General features: G+C 45.1%; 1 protein-coding gene across 1 annotated transcript in view; it reads right to left on the reverse strand.

Annotated features, from left to right (window-relative positions):
• Nucleotides 1-419: 419 nt before the first annotated feature.
• Nucleotides 420-15,062, reverse strand: part of LOC147083911 (scavenger receptor cysteine-rich domain-containing protein DMBT1-like) — a 42,708-nt gene continuing 28,065 nt past the window's right edge. Inside the window, exons 8-16 of the mRNA XM_085980056.1 lie at nucleotides 10,197-10,514; nucleotides 10,037-10,114; nucleotides 9,631-9,948; nucleotides 9,457-9,496; nucleotides 9,145-9,263; nucleotides 8,069-8,176; nucleotides 3,902-4,012; nucleotides 1,032-1,163; nucleotides 420-580 (exon numbers count right to left, since the gene is read on the reverse strand). Coding sequence (XP_085836182.1) covers nucleotides 420-580; nucleotides 1,032-1,163; nucleotides 3,902-4,012; nucleotides 8,069-8,176; nucleotides 9,145-9,263; nucleotides 9,457-9,496; nucleotides 9,631-9,948; nucleotides 10,037-10,114; nucleotides 10,197-10,514 — 1,385 coding nt within the window. The remainder of the gene's footprint in view (nucleotides 581-1,031; nucleotides 1,164-3,901; nucleotides 4,013-8,068; nucleotides 8,177-9,144; nucleotides 9,264-9,456; nucleotides 9,497-9,630; nucleotides 9,949-10,036; nucleotides 10,115-10,196; nucleotides 10,515-15,062) is intronic.

Genomic DNA, 15,062 nt, shown 5'->3' on the forward strand with positions numbered 1-15,062 from the left:
ACTTAATTCTCTCTGAAAGGAAAAAAAAACACCTTGAGAGAGCGAGAAAGAGGATTAAACAATTCAACAACACACCAAACAATCAAATGGAGTCTTTTTCACTGCTCAGAATGTTCTCTCTGATACTTCACTTCAATTAGCCTTTTATTTAAATAATAAATAAACAACATCTTCTCTCTGACAGTTTCAGTATCATTTGCCGTTAAACACACTCCCCACAATCACAGAATTGAATTAATTACAGCCAGTATAATGGGGTATTTATTTCCACAGTAAATACACAGCATGTTCTCTCTGCTAGTTTCAGTATCACTAACGGTTGAACACACTGCCCATTGTCACACAGTAGAATCCACCCGGGACTGGACATTCCCCAGCACTGGGGCACAAACAATGCAGCAGATAATAAAACATTGCTCTTACCGGCTTGACGTAGATGTAACATTTTGAGCCACACAATCACTGCCCATCGGTGGCGGAATGTCCGGGGTTGTGAACGTGTCCCAGTGAACATGGTCATTGTTACCAGGAGTGGAAGCAACCGGTAAACCGGGATCAGTGCGGGTCTGAGAGCTGTACACTGTGGGAGAGACAGATTATGGGTTAATGATGGCGGTAAAACCCGCATCAGTGTGGGTCACATATATCTGTCAATTTGGTGAAGAGGCTGGACTTTGTTGGTCTGTGAGTGGAAGAGAATTGTTCTCTACCCACACCCCCGTGCTGGGTTTTACCGCTGGGTGACAGCAGACGAGGTGCATCTAATATCCGAGAATCGGGCGGTTCAGTTTGAGCACTGGAATGATTCCTGGTGCGAGTATTAACAAGGAAGATAATCCAAACTGAACAGCATCAGGGTCTCTTTTCTAGAATATCTCTTTTCTAGAACACTTCATTTCCTGTAATCACAACATGGACTTCAATCAACCATCGCTCCGTGTCACCGCCGATTGAAAGGGAATTTAAAACAGCGCCAGCCCATTCCTACACAGAGGGCTGGTGACTGCGGGAATGTCAGAGATGTAACTCACCGAGAGTGGAGAGATCACCGCCGGCACTTTTGAGTGTGAGGAGAACATCAGTAGCACCGTCCAGCAGAAAGTGACCACCCTGAGTGTCAGTGACTCCAGTCTCAACATCGTCATAATCGCCCGGAACCGGACCTGGGAGGAAACAGAGATTTCCACTGAAACCAAATGCCAGCACTGAGTACTCAGAATGATATTATTATAAATCAATCTACCCGGGCCTTGCAGGGCGGGAGAGTGGACCAATGTGGTCTTCGGGTGAAGTGGGGTTATCTGGGGCAATGATTGGACCGTGTCGTGTCGAGGTAGTTTAGTCTCCGTGTTAAAGTCACAAATATCGCATTGAATCACCCACCCAACCTGCACACACAATTCACATTTCACGGCCCATAGAGCCGTGTGAGGAAACACAATGAACTGAATGTTTCCTTCCATTATACCATTGGGGGAAATCGATATGATTTTGTTTCAAATCCAAAGTATTTCCACAACATTTTGTAACTAAAATCACTGTCCAGTACTACGGATCCTTGGCGCTGTCATTTTTCGGCGAGTAAGCTCTGATGTCTTTAGTTGTTGGTTTTAGGTAATAAACTGTGTGAAGTCCAACAAATGCTTGTAGTAATTGGGATTTTTACCCACCCTGAATAGTGGCGGTGTTCCCTTCAGGATTTTCTGATCCCGGATCAATTTCACCCAAAATGTCACTGGTGTAATATTCGATCTGATTGAGGGAGTCAAAGGAACCAGAAACTGTCAAACACAAAAAATGGAGATTGATAGCACATTGGAGCAGACAACATAATCCCTTCATCGACCCATTGACAAAATCCTGGAATTTGGTAACTGACACCATTGTGGGGGATCATTCACTACAAGGACTGTAGTGGTTCAGAGGAAGGCCCACCACTACCTTATCAGGGCAACTAGAGATGGAACATAAATGTCGGCCCTCCCAGCAGTCAGACACAATAATGTACAGTTCATTAGTACAGGTAATACCTCAGGTATCAGAGCAGAGAAAATAGTGTATAACACAGTCGGTTAGTACAGAGAGAGTGAGCGGGGTTTCCTGCTCATGATCCCCCTTGGACACGACAGCGGCACACCCAGCCCAGTCAACACTGCAAAGTCCTGCTCACGAACATCTGGGGACTTGTTCCAAAATTGTGCGAGCTGTCCACAGACTAGCAAGCAACAGCCTGACATATGATGCTCACAGAATCATACATTAAAGCCATTAGGTAACCTCTCCAACACCAACCCTTGGTATGTCTTGTCCCACCGGCAGGATAGACCCACCAGAGGTGGCGGTACAGTGCTATACATTCGGGAGGGAGTGGTAATGGGAGTGCTGAACATTGACTCCAGCACCATGAAGTGTTATGGCTTCAGGTCGAGCTGGGCAAGGAAACCAGCTGCTGATTACCACCTACCACCCTCCCTCAGCTGCTGAATCAGTACTCCTCCATGTTGGACACCACTTGGAAGAAGCACTGAGGGCAGCAAGATTACAGAATTTACAGAATCAATGGTTCAGATCAAAGCTCTGCAGTCCTGTCACATCCAGTAGTGAATGGTGGCGGATAATGAAATATCTAATGGGAGGAAGAGGCTTCATCAATATCCCCATCCCCAATGATGGTGGAGCTTAGCACGTGAGTGAAAAAAAAAGGCTGCAATGTTTGCAACCATCTTCAGCCGGAAGTGCCGAGTGGATGATCCATATCGGCCTCCTCCTCAGGTCCCCAATATCACAGAAGCCAGTCTGCAGCCAACTCAATTCACTCCACGTGGTATCAAGAAATGGCTGAATGCACTGGATACAGCAAAGGCTATGGGCTCTAACAACATGCCGGCTGAAGACCTGTGCTCCAGAACCAGCGACGCCTCTAGCCAAGCTGTCCCAGTACAGCTACAGCACTGGCATGTACCCAACAATGTGGAAAACTGCCCAGGTATGACTTGTTCACAAAATGCAGGACAAATCCTATCCGGCCCATTATCGCTCCATCAGCAAAGAAATGGAAGGTGTCACCATTGACCAGACACATAAATACTATGACTACAAGAGCAGATCAGAGGCTGGGTATTCTACGGCGACTGTCTCATTTCCTGACTGCCCAAAGCCTTTCCAGCATCTACAAGGCACAAGTCAGGAGTGTGCTGGAATACTCTCCCCTTGCCTGGATGAGTGCAGCTCCTGCAACACTCAAGAAGCTCAACACCATTGAGGACAATTCAGCCCGCTTGATTGGCACCCCATCCAGCACCTTATAGATTCACTCCCTCCACCACCAGTGCCCCGTGGCTCCAGTGTGTACCATCTACAAGATACACTGCAGCAACTCACCAAGGCGTCTTCAGCAGTACCTCCCAAACCCGCGACCTCTACCACCTAGAAGGACAAGGCCAGCAGGCACCTGGGACCACCATCTACTGCAAGTTCCCTCCAAGTTGCACACCATTCTGACATGGAAATATATCGACATTCCTTCATCGTCGTTGGGTCAAAATCCTGTAACTCCCTCTGTAACTGCACTGTGGGAATACCCTCACCACAGGGACTCAAGCGGTTCAAGAAGGCATCTCACCTCCACCTTCTCAAGGGCAATTAGGGATGGGCAATAAATGTTGGCCTTGCCAGCCAATCCAGGAACGGAAAAAAAATCCATTGTGGGAAATTAACATGACCTTGTTTCAAATCCAAATTATTTCTACAATATTTTTTAACCAAATCCACTGTCCGGTATTGTGGGTCCTTGTCAGTGTCATTAATCGGCAAGTAAGCTTTTTATCTTTAGTTGTTGGTTTTAGGTAGTAGAAAGCGTGAAGTGCAAAAAAGAGATTGTAGGAAGTAAAAATGTACCCACCCTGAATACTGGAGGACTTCCCTTCAGGATTTTCTGATCCCGGGTCAGTGTCACCCAAAACGTCACTGGTGTAATATTCAATCTGATTGAGGGAGTCAGTGGAACCATGAACTGTCAAACACAAATAATGGATGGTTATTGGAGAGGTTGTTCAGGATATCGGAGCAGAAAACATAAACCGGATTTTCCGGGGCCTATGATCGCATACACACAACGTACATGATCATAAGTGTCCCACAAGTTCCGTGTTTCCACATGTGATGCACTTGAACAAAAACGCAGAGCTTGCAATCTGTCAAGATTCTGTTTGACAGATGGTGCTCACCCGCAGGAAATGGACATTCGCAGGCGCAGGATTCAGCTCTTTGCCCAACTACCGCCCAGCGAATGAACACAACACTTACACCTGGTAAAAGCAAGAGTAAGGCCTTCTTGTACGATAGCAAAATACTGCAGATGTTGGAAATCCGAAATAACAACAGAAAATGCTGGAAAAACTCAGCAAGTCAGGCAACATCCGTGGAGAGAAATTTGAGTTGACGTTTCGGGTTTGACCCTTCTTCAAAACTGGAGAGAAAAGGAACTAGATCGAAGGCAGGGCTGCGATCGGACAAAAGAATAAAAGAACCAAAAGAAGTAAAAGAGAAGTAAAAGGCCTTCTTGTACCAGTGTAAGCATTTAAATACACAGTAAAATACATTTATTTAAATGATTTAAACATACATAAACGTTTAAAATTAGTTTCCGATATTTTATGCCCCTTGAAAAAAGTTTAAATTTATTTTTCAAAATATTTAATTTTCTTTTAAATGTTTAATTACATTTTATTTTAATTAATTTTGACCATGTGATGATTTACTTTTATTTCAGTTTTGTTAAAATGTATTTTTTAGGGGATTCCTATTATGCTTACGTGGATTCCGTATGTAAATATTTGTCCTTCAATCAACATAACAAGAACAGATTATCCGGTCATTATCACATTGCTGTTTGTGGGAGCTTGCTGTGCGTAACTTGCCTGCCGCATTTTCCACATTGCAACAGTGACTGCACTCTAAAAGTACTTCATTAATTGTAAAGCGCTTTGAGGCGTCCAGTTGTCATAAAAGGCGCTATATAAATGCAAGTCTTTCTTTAAATTGAATCCCCATAAGAATAATGAGAACCCCCTTTGTGATTTATTGGGCTGGCCCACCTGATCCCAGGGGCGCTTGCAAGTGCTCCTGGGATACGTGGGCCTTTACACAGGCATATGCCTGGAGGCCCAGGAGCGCAAATGTCCGAAGGTCCAGGGGCAGCAGGTAGGTGCTGAGTTTACTTGTGGTTCAGAGGCATTCACCCGCGGGAAGCCTCCAACTGCAATTTCCAGCCCTATCCCGGATTTTCCGTGGCCTAAGACGGCGTACACACACCATCGTAAGTTTCCCGCAAGTTCCGGGGTTCCGCGCGTGATGCCCCACAATCCAGAACTTGCAATCTGTCCAGATTCTGTTTTACACATCGTTGGAATCCGCAGGATATTGACATTCACTGGTGCAGAGTTGGACTATTTGCCCAACTGCTGCCCAGCGAATGCCCACGAAACCCTTATGCCTGCTAAAAACAGTGGTATGGCATTTTTTTTACCAGCGTAAGGGTTTAAATAATTCTTGAAATAAATTTTTTAAAGTGATGTAAATATTTAAAATTAGTTTAGGTTATTTTTGCCCCTTTAAAAATGTTTATATTTAGTCTACAAGAAAAATGGTTTTAAATTGTATTTTAACTGATTTGGAACCTCTGATTATTTATTTTGATTTAAGTGGTGTGAAACTGCGCTTTCAATTTGCGGTCGCAGGCTTCCCGCGGGCGGTTGCCTCCGAGCCGCAAGAATAGTGCGAACCGACCTGATGGTCACGGATATTCGGACACTTGCGCTCCTGGGCCTCTCCGCGCACACCTGTGTAAAGGCCCACGTATCCCGGGGCGCACGCACTTCGCAAATACCTTGGGATCACGTGGGCCGGCCCAACCAATCATAAAGGGGAATCCCCATAATCATGATAGGAATCCCCTAAAAAAGACAATTACACACCAGTTAAATAAAAACAAATCATTACACATTCAAAATGAATTAAAATACAATTTAATGAAACTTATAAAGCTAAAGTTTAATTTTGCGAAATATAAATTTAAATGTTTTACAGGGGCTTAAAATAACCTAAACTAATTTTAAAGGTTTGTTATTTTTATCTAATTTTAAAAGTATTTTAATAGTTACTTAAAGTCTTACGCTGTTAAAAAAAAGTCCTTATCGCTGCTTTTACCAGGTGTAAATTTCACGGGCATTCGCTGGGCAGTAGTTGGGTAAATAGCCCAGCTCTCCCCAGCGAATGTTCATTTCCGGGGATGCGGTGGATCTGTCGAGCTGAAACTTGACAAATCGTATGTTCTGAGTTTTCGCGCATGTTCATCGTGGAAACCCAGTGGTTGCGGGGCACTAGCGGCTGCGTACACACCGCGTACTCGGTCATCGGCCCAAGAAAATCTGGACCATTCTGGTTACCGAGACTCCATACTAAAATGGAATCCCCATACGCAAAATAGGAATTCCCCATTGAGATTGATTGGACTGGCACACTGCTTGCGAACCGCTTGCGCCCCTGGGATATGGGGCATTTACGCATGTGGATGCCTGCAGGCCCAGGAGCGGAACAGAGCAAAGGTCTGGAGGCAGAAGGTAGCTGCATACTTTTCTTGTAGGAAGTCACACAACACCAGGTTATAGTCCAACAGCTTTATTTGAAATCACAAGCTTCCGGAGCGCTGCTCCTTCATCCACCTGACGAAGGAGCAGCGCTCCGAAAGTTTGTGATTTCAAATAAAGCTGTTGGACTATAACCTGGTGTTGTGTGACTTCCTACATTTGTCCACCCCAGTCCAACACCGGCATCTCCACATCATGGCTACTTTTCTTGTAGTTCAGAGTCGTTCGCCCGTGGCAGGACTCCAACTGCAATTTCGAGGCCAATTTTGGGCCATATTTTCTGATCAGAGACTTCCCGCGTGCGGAGGCCGTCGATCTGGAAAAAATCCACGGGCTTACCCGAGGGCTCCCGAGGTGAATATAGTTCTGCTCCTGGGCCTCTCCAAGTCTAAAGGCGCCGGGCCCACGTATCCCAGAGGCACATGCGGTTCGCAAGCGTCCCTGGGACCATGTGGGCACCGGGGAGCCAATCAAAGAAGGAAATCTCCCTTCATACACTTGACACACAGTCCGGAAACAGTAAAACTTTAAATACATTTTAAAATAAGCCATCACCTTTTGAAAATTAGTTGAAATTACAAAAAGTTAAATATTTTTTAAAAAATGAAATTTTTTGAACAAAATAATTAAAGTTTTTTACGGGGCTAGAAATAAACTGACCTTTTTTGAAAGTATTTTTACATGATAACTGAGTGAAAACATTGTTTTGTTTTACTTTTTAATACTCTTATCCTGGTTAAAGCAGGCCTGCTTTTACCTGGTGTAAGAATTGTTTGGGTTTACTGCGGGCGGAGGGTCTCCAGAAAGCGGAACTCTCTGCCCGCGGAGGCCCTTCTCCAGGGCAGGCGGAGGATCTGTCTAGGCCATTCTTGACTGATCGGAAAAGCTGGTTTTCAGCACATCCGCTGTGCATGCGTGAAACCGGCATTTCCGATGTCCCTGCGGGTGCGTACACAGCGCGTAAACACCCGTAAGGATCAGAATATCTGGCCAAAGGAAAGGCGATAAGTGAAGGAATGAAGATGGTTTCAATCGATCTGTGACTTCATGTCATGTTTGAGTGAATATAAAGTAAAAGAATACAATCAGCCGCTGGGTTTATTATTCCTGGGCTCAGATATCTGAGGGAGTCCGTGTGGAGCCGGGTGGGAAATAGAAACAGCGTCTCTGCTCGCTGTTTACAACCAAACCATAAACCCGCTCTTTGAGCAATGCCGACCAGTGGAAATCTTCCCAAACCATTGCTGTTCTCACTATACACATGGACACAGAGACACTCTCACTGTAATAGGACTCCTTCACATGGGGACAGTGAGCGGACTGCTGATCGTGTCCAGTCAGTACATTCACCACTAAAAGGGGTGTTTAAGGGGAGGCAACATTTGTCCAGTGAAGATTCGATATCAACGGAAAATACAGACCTGAACCCTGGGTCTGAGCGGAATCCTCGCCAGGGGGAATATTCTCAATCTCTTCATAAATTGCTTGGTACAAACCAGCAAGTGACTCCCTGCCGCGAGCGACAGCACCTGTTGGAGGGAGGGCGGGGAGATTAACATGTTGATTCACTTCACGCGCGTTTCACGGGAATTCATCTGCGAATAAATCCAAATAACAGATATAGTGATATTCAAGGGACAGAATCAGTTAGCGTGAAAGTGGAGGAGTTTAGTTGTGTTTGTGATTCCGTGTGTGTGTCTGTGTCTCTGTACAGACACATGTTCACCTCCAGCAGACTGCGGCCAGTTGTATTGACCTGGGGAAGAGGGAATGAGGGGGTATCAGGAGAAATGAGCTCCAGTTGAGCGCTCGGTTACGGGGCCACACGGGGAGTTCAGCTGAAGAGAAGCTGGGTGAAGTTGACTGATCTCTGCGGACAGCATCAGTTTGGAAGCGCGAGTGACGAGCTGATGGTTCTCTGGCATGTCCCGTCATTGTGAGAGGAGCCTCGCTGTGTACACAGAGCAGGAGTGTGTTGGGTGGGTGAGATAGGAGAGGAATAGTTGTGTTGGGATGTAGAGTAATCACCAGAGAATGCAGAAAGTCCTATAAAACTGTCACCTCTCAACATGGTGGGCAGAACCCGGTCAGAGAGTTCGAGATTGGGCATCCGGACCCAGAAACTAAAGGGGTGGAACGGATACCCAATGGATAAATGAAGAACAACAGACCAATAAATAACTGAGCGCACAGCCTAAACAGTTCAATAAACTTTCTGTCCCATTGTTGCAGCAAGTAAATTCTTCAGGAATCACATGTACCGGCTGATGAACTGGGACAGTGAATGTGAACACTTTAAATAACTCTCCATTTTAAATGTCCTATTTTACTAAATCGGGCAGCACATTGAATGGAACATTTCGCCAAAAGCTAATTCAGATTTATTGCTAACAAGACAACATGACACTCTATGGAAAATGTAGTGAACTGGAGACTCGCCCGGATATGAAGCGATCTGAGATCAAGTGTTAATTCAGCGGCAAGATATGAGCCTCACCTCTTCTTGTTGCCTTTCTCTGTATTACCGCCGTCAGTGCGATCAGCTCACAGATTAGAAGGACTCCGAGGGTTATGCAGATGGCAACAAGGAAGGAGGTGGTTTTTCCTCCCTTTCCTTAATCACAAGATTACAGAAAGATTAAAACACAGACACAGTCCGCCTTGTATTTTAAAAATGTTCCAGTCAATTTGGAACCGATCACGTGATCTTCAGAAATTAACAAAATCAAGAAAATCTCAATAACACCAATACCACTAATACGATCGCTAACATCAATACTAATAATAGTACTAATAATGATAAGTAGCTGCAGGTGTGGAAGGAGAAGCAGCAGGAGGCAAATCGAGTTCTGTGGAATATATTGTACAAACATTTCATGAACTTCAAACATTAGGATTTTATATTAAAAATATAAACGTTGTTCTTAATTTGCGAAATCCATGAGTAATGATCACAGAACGAGGAAACCCCTGCGACCCTTACCGGAACAAATCACACTGGCATGTTCCTTGGGATCACAGTCATGCTGACCTGGCGGTGAGGAACGACAGTCGGACAGAAAGGATTCACTTCCGGTGCACTTCACCTCATCCAGCCAGATAAGACCAGCACCCTGGGCCATGGCGGCCCCTCCTGCGGCCAATAGAGCGGAGCCGCAACCCAGCTGTCTGCAGACAACATTGGCATCGGCCATATCCCAGGAGTCATCACACACCGTGCCCCAGCTGTTATTGGACAATATCTCCACTCTGCCGGAGCAATTGGTGTTGCCTCCAACCAGGCGCAACGGTTGTCCCGAGTCTATCAAAGAGAATCATTGATTGTTATTTATTTAGTACAAGCCTGGAATACAAGTCAGATAGTTGGTATAATGAAGAGGAGGAAGCACCTGGTGAATGTTTATGTTTAGAACCAGATTCTCGAATGCAGACCCTTGAACTGTGGGATCTCTTCGGCAGTTTGACTTCTGTTGAGAAGAGAAATATGCTGACTGTATTGGACAGCAATGTTGAAATGACACCCGCACATTGAGAGGTTCCTTGTGTTACCTGAACAAGCAACACCTGCATCCTCCCTGTGATCACAGTTGTGTTCCCCCCACGGGTCTGTCTGACACTGCCAAAGGAAGGATTCGTCCGAATCACACTCCATCGCATCGAGCCAAATGGGTCCAGATCCCGCTCCGAATATCCGAGTATCATAATCAATAGATGTGAGGGGGCCGCACTGTAACTGTTTACAGATCACTTCTGCATCATGCCAATCCAGTTTATCTGAGCACACTGTTCCCCAGGTCCCATTGTAGAACACTTCCACTCTTCCCTCACAGCGATGCTTTCCATTCACCAGTCGTATCTCTTTGTGCTCTGTCAATGAAACAAGAAATATCCAGGTGTTTCGATTGATCACTCTCTGTGTTCATACTGCACAACACATGTTGTACCGGCTGTGGTCACTCGTGTCGATAATTATTTCAGAAATTTAATAGAAATACAGCTAGAAATCGAAAATAAAACAAACAATAAAAACAGAGCATTCTGGAAATACTCAGCAGATCAGGCAGCATCTGCGGAGAGAGAAACCGAATTCGATTTCCAGGACGATGACCATTCGTCAGAACTTGAATAAAGTTAGAGATGTAACAGGTTTTAAGCAAGTACAGGAGCGGGAAATTGGGGAGGGGAGGAAGGAACAAAAGGGAAAGTCAGTCATAGGGTGGAAGGCAGGAGAGATTGAGAGACAAAAGGGATGATGGTGCGAGGCAAAAGGAGATGATAATGGGACAAGGACAGAAACAAAATACAAACGCAAAATACTGTGGATGCTGAAAATCTGAAATAAAAACAAAAAGTGCTGGAAATACTCAGCAGGTCAGGCAGCATCTGTGGAGAGAGAAACAGAGTTAATGTTTCAGGACGATGACCCTTTCGTCAGATCTGGAAAATGCTGGAGTTGGAACAGGTTTTTAAGCAAGTACAGGAGCGGGAAATTGGGGAGGAGAGAAAGAACAAAAGGGAAGGTCTGTGATAGAGTGGAAGGCAGGAGAGTTTGAGAGCCAAAAGGGATGATGGTGCAAGGCAAAAGGAGATGGTAATGGGGCAAAATAAACAAAAGATGTGTCCAGAGGAGGTATTAATAGGAATAACAGAATCATCAGCAATCGCTACTGCACGAAAACATTTGGGCAGAGGTTATGATCTGATATTGCTGAACTTAATGTTGAGTCCTGAACTCTGTAAATTTCCTTACCGAAAGATGAAGTGCTTCTTCTTCGAGTTTACATTGAGCTTCATTGACTGGTGCAGGAGTTTGAAGACAGCGAGGTCAGAGTGGGAGGGGGGCAAAGAATAAAAATGACAGGTCACTGGAAGCTTGGTGTCAGCTTGCAGACTGAATGGAGGTGTTCCACAAAGCGAACACCAATCTGCGTTTGGCCTCCCCAATGTAGAGGGGACCGCATCGTGAGCAGCGAATGCTCAATACTAAATTTAAAGAAGTACAAATAAATCGCTGTTCCACCTGGAAGGAGTGTTTGGAGCCCTGGATGGTGGGAAGGGAAGTGGTAAAATGGCAGCTATTGATTCTCCTGCGCTTGCATGGGAAGGTGCTGTGGGAAGGCGATGGGGTGTTGGGGGTGATTGAGGAGTGGACCAGGGTGTCGCAGACGCAACGGTCCATTCAGAATGCTGAAAGGGGAGGGGACATGTGTTTGGTGGTGGGAACATGCTGGAAGTGGCAGAAATGTTGGAGGTTGATCTGTTGAATGCGAAGGCTGGTGGGGTCGAAGGTAAAGACAAGGGGAACCATATCGTGGTTCTGCGAGGGAGGAATGGGGTGAGAGCAGAGGTACGGGCAATGGAAAGGACAGTTCGAGTGCCCTTTCAACCATGGTGGAGGGGACTCCTCGGTTGAGGAAAAAGGAAGACATATCGGAAACACTAGGATGGAAGGTGGCATCATCAGAACAGATGCGATGGAGATGGAGAAACTGGGAGAATGGAATAGAATCCTTCCAGGAAGCAGCCTGGGAGGAAATGTAGTTAAGTTAGCTGTGGGAGTCAGTAGGCTTATAGCAGATATTGGTTGTTAGCCTATCCCCAGAAATGGAGAGAGAGATGTCGAGGAAGGGAAGAGTCTCAGATTGACCATGTGAAGGCCAGGTAGCGCTGGAAATTGCTCACAAAGTTGATGACATTTGCCAGTTCGGCACAAAAGGAGGAAATGGCATCGATACAGTCATCAACGTTCCAGAATCAGATGTGAGGGATGGGGCCTGAGTAGGAATGGAACAAAGAATGTTCCACATATCCCACGAAAAGACAAGCACAGCTAGGATACATACGGCTTCCCATAGCAACGCCATTTATTTGGAAGAAGTGAGTGGAGTCAAATGAGACGTTGTTCAATGTGAGAGCATTTTCAGCCAGGCAGGGGAGAATGGTGGTGGATGGTGACTGGTTGACCCACCATTCAATGAAGAAGCTGAGAATATTCAGGCCGTCCTGGTGGGGGATGGATGTGTAGAGTCCATGGTGAAAAGCAGATCGGTAGTGCCAGGAAACTGGAAGCTGTTCAAGTAGTGGAAGGTGTCAGAAGATTCGTGGATGCATGTGTGAAGAGGCTGGATAAGTTGAGAAAAAAAGTCGAGATAGGAAGGAATCATTTCCATGGGGCGAGAACAGGCTGAAACATTGGGTCTACCAGGGCAGTCCTGTTTGTAGATCTTGGGGTGGAGGTAGAATCGGGCTGTGTGGGGTTGGGGATCTATGAGGTTGGAGGCCATTGAGGGAAGATGCGGTCGGCGACCGTCTTTCAAACAATGGCTTGATGTTCGGTGGTGGGGTCTTGGTCCACGGGGAGGTACGAGGTGGCTTCAGAGACTGGGCGTTCAGACTCTACAAGTTAGAGGTCGGTTCGCCAATCAACAGCAGCGCCACCCTTGCCAGCTGGTTTAATGACAATATTAGGATTAGATACAAGAGAATGGATCGCTGCAATGTCAGAGGGAGGTAGATTAGAGTGAGTGAGTGGAGCAGAGAAACTGAGACGGCCGATGTCACGTTGGCAGTTCCCAATGAAAGGAACTAGAGACGGTAGGAGGCCAGAGCAACGGGTATAGGGGGAACGAGAATTCTGAAGATGGTAGGAAGCATTCACTGTGCGGGGGCAGATTCTGGCCAGATAAGTGGGCACGGAGGTGATGGTGATGGAAGATTAGTGCAGCATTGTGCCGATCTCGAAATTCACTGAGTTAGGGGCATATGGGATGCTGATCATATGGGGTCAGACCGGATAGTGAAAACACAGCAAGGGCTGAAATTGAAAGTTCGATGTCAGCTCAAGGAACAGCTCCTCATCAATTGATTAGACACATTACAGCCTTCCAGATTCAAAATTGAGTTAAACAATTTCAGAACATAACTTTGCTGTAATTTTTTCAGATGGCAGCCATTGCTGATGATTCTGCGGTTCCCATTTACACCTCCACTAGACCCAACTTTAGTTTCTTTACTTGTCCCATTACCATCTGCTTTTGCTTGGCACCATCACCAGTTTTGTCATTTATTCTCCCCTGACTTTGCGTATGTTCTTTGCTCCACTCCCAGCTTTCCCACTACTGTACTTGCTTAAAAACCTGTTACATATTTTTCCAGTTCTGATGAAAAACCATCGATCTCAAACGTTAACTCTGTCAGTGTCACCAAAGATGCTGCCTGACCTGCATAATATTTCCAGCATTTTCTGTTTTTATTTCAGATATCCAGCAACTACAGTGTTTTGCTTTCATATGTAATAAAGAATAACCAACATGGATTTCAAAGAGAAAGTCATGCTTTACCAACGTTATTGAATTAATGAAGAAGTTACAGAAAATATAGACAAGGGTAATGTGGTGGGTGCAATATACGGGGATTTGAAAAAGGTCTTCGATACGTTAGCGCGTCATAGAAACAGGACTGAGGTCAGGCGATGTGGAGTCAGAGGACAAGTAGCAGAATAGATAGCTAGCTGGCTACAAAACAGAAAACAGATAGTTGGGGTTAAAGGTATTTATCAGACTGGCAGAAGCTCAGAACTGGTGTTCCCCAAGGATCGGTGCAGGGACTGCTACTGTTCATCATTTACATAAACGATTTGGACTTGGGATTTGGAAGTACAATTTTAAATAAATGGAGTACACAAATCTGGGGGCTATAGTTAATACTGAGGAAGATTGCAACAAAATATTAGAAGATATTAATAAACTTGCAGAATGGGCGTGTAAATGGTAAATTAATATTTATATCGGTAAGTGTTAGGTGGTGCATTTTCATAAGCAGCATAAGGAGGCCACAAAATCTTTGGAAAATAAACGCTTAATTGGGATAGAGGAACAAAAGATAGACTTTAACTAATAATTAAAACTAGCAATGGAAGTTAACAAGGGCATAAAAACGTAAACAAAGCAAGGAGGTTCAATTCAAGTGGAATTTAATTGAAAAGCAAGGATATTACTTTAAACGATAGCAAAATACTATAGATGCTGGAAATCCGAAATAACAACAGAAAATGCTGGAAAAGCTCAGCAGGCCAGGCAACATCCATGGAGAGAGAAATAGAGTCAACGTTTCAGGTCAAAACCCTTTGTCAAGTCTGAAAAAACACAGGGAGTGAAACACATTAAAAGGCCAGGCTGGGAGAGAACAAAAGAGAAGTGATGAAACATTAAGCAGTATTCAAAACGAGACGAGATGGTGATAGGAATAGTGGAGAAAATAAACAGCTCTAGATTAGGTGTGAAATAAATGTGCTGGCAGAATGGGAGACAGCTGCCATGTGGGAGAGAAAAAAAGGGGGAGGGCCAAAACAAAGTTATGGATAAAAAATATAAGTAAAAATGTAATGGGGGCCGAGGTCTGAGTGGGAATGGGGCG

This window comes from Somniosus microcephalus, unplaced genomic scaffold, assembly GCF_052327205.1.
Source record: "Somniosus microcephalus isolate GS21.2 unplaced genomic scaffold, FLI_Smic_1.0 scaffold19, whole genome shotgun sequence".
Lineage (NCBI taxonomy): Eukaryota > Metazoa > Chordata > Chondrichthyes > Squaliformes > Somniosidae > Somniosus > Somniosus microcephalus.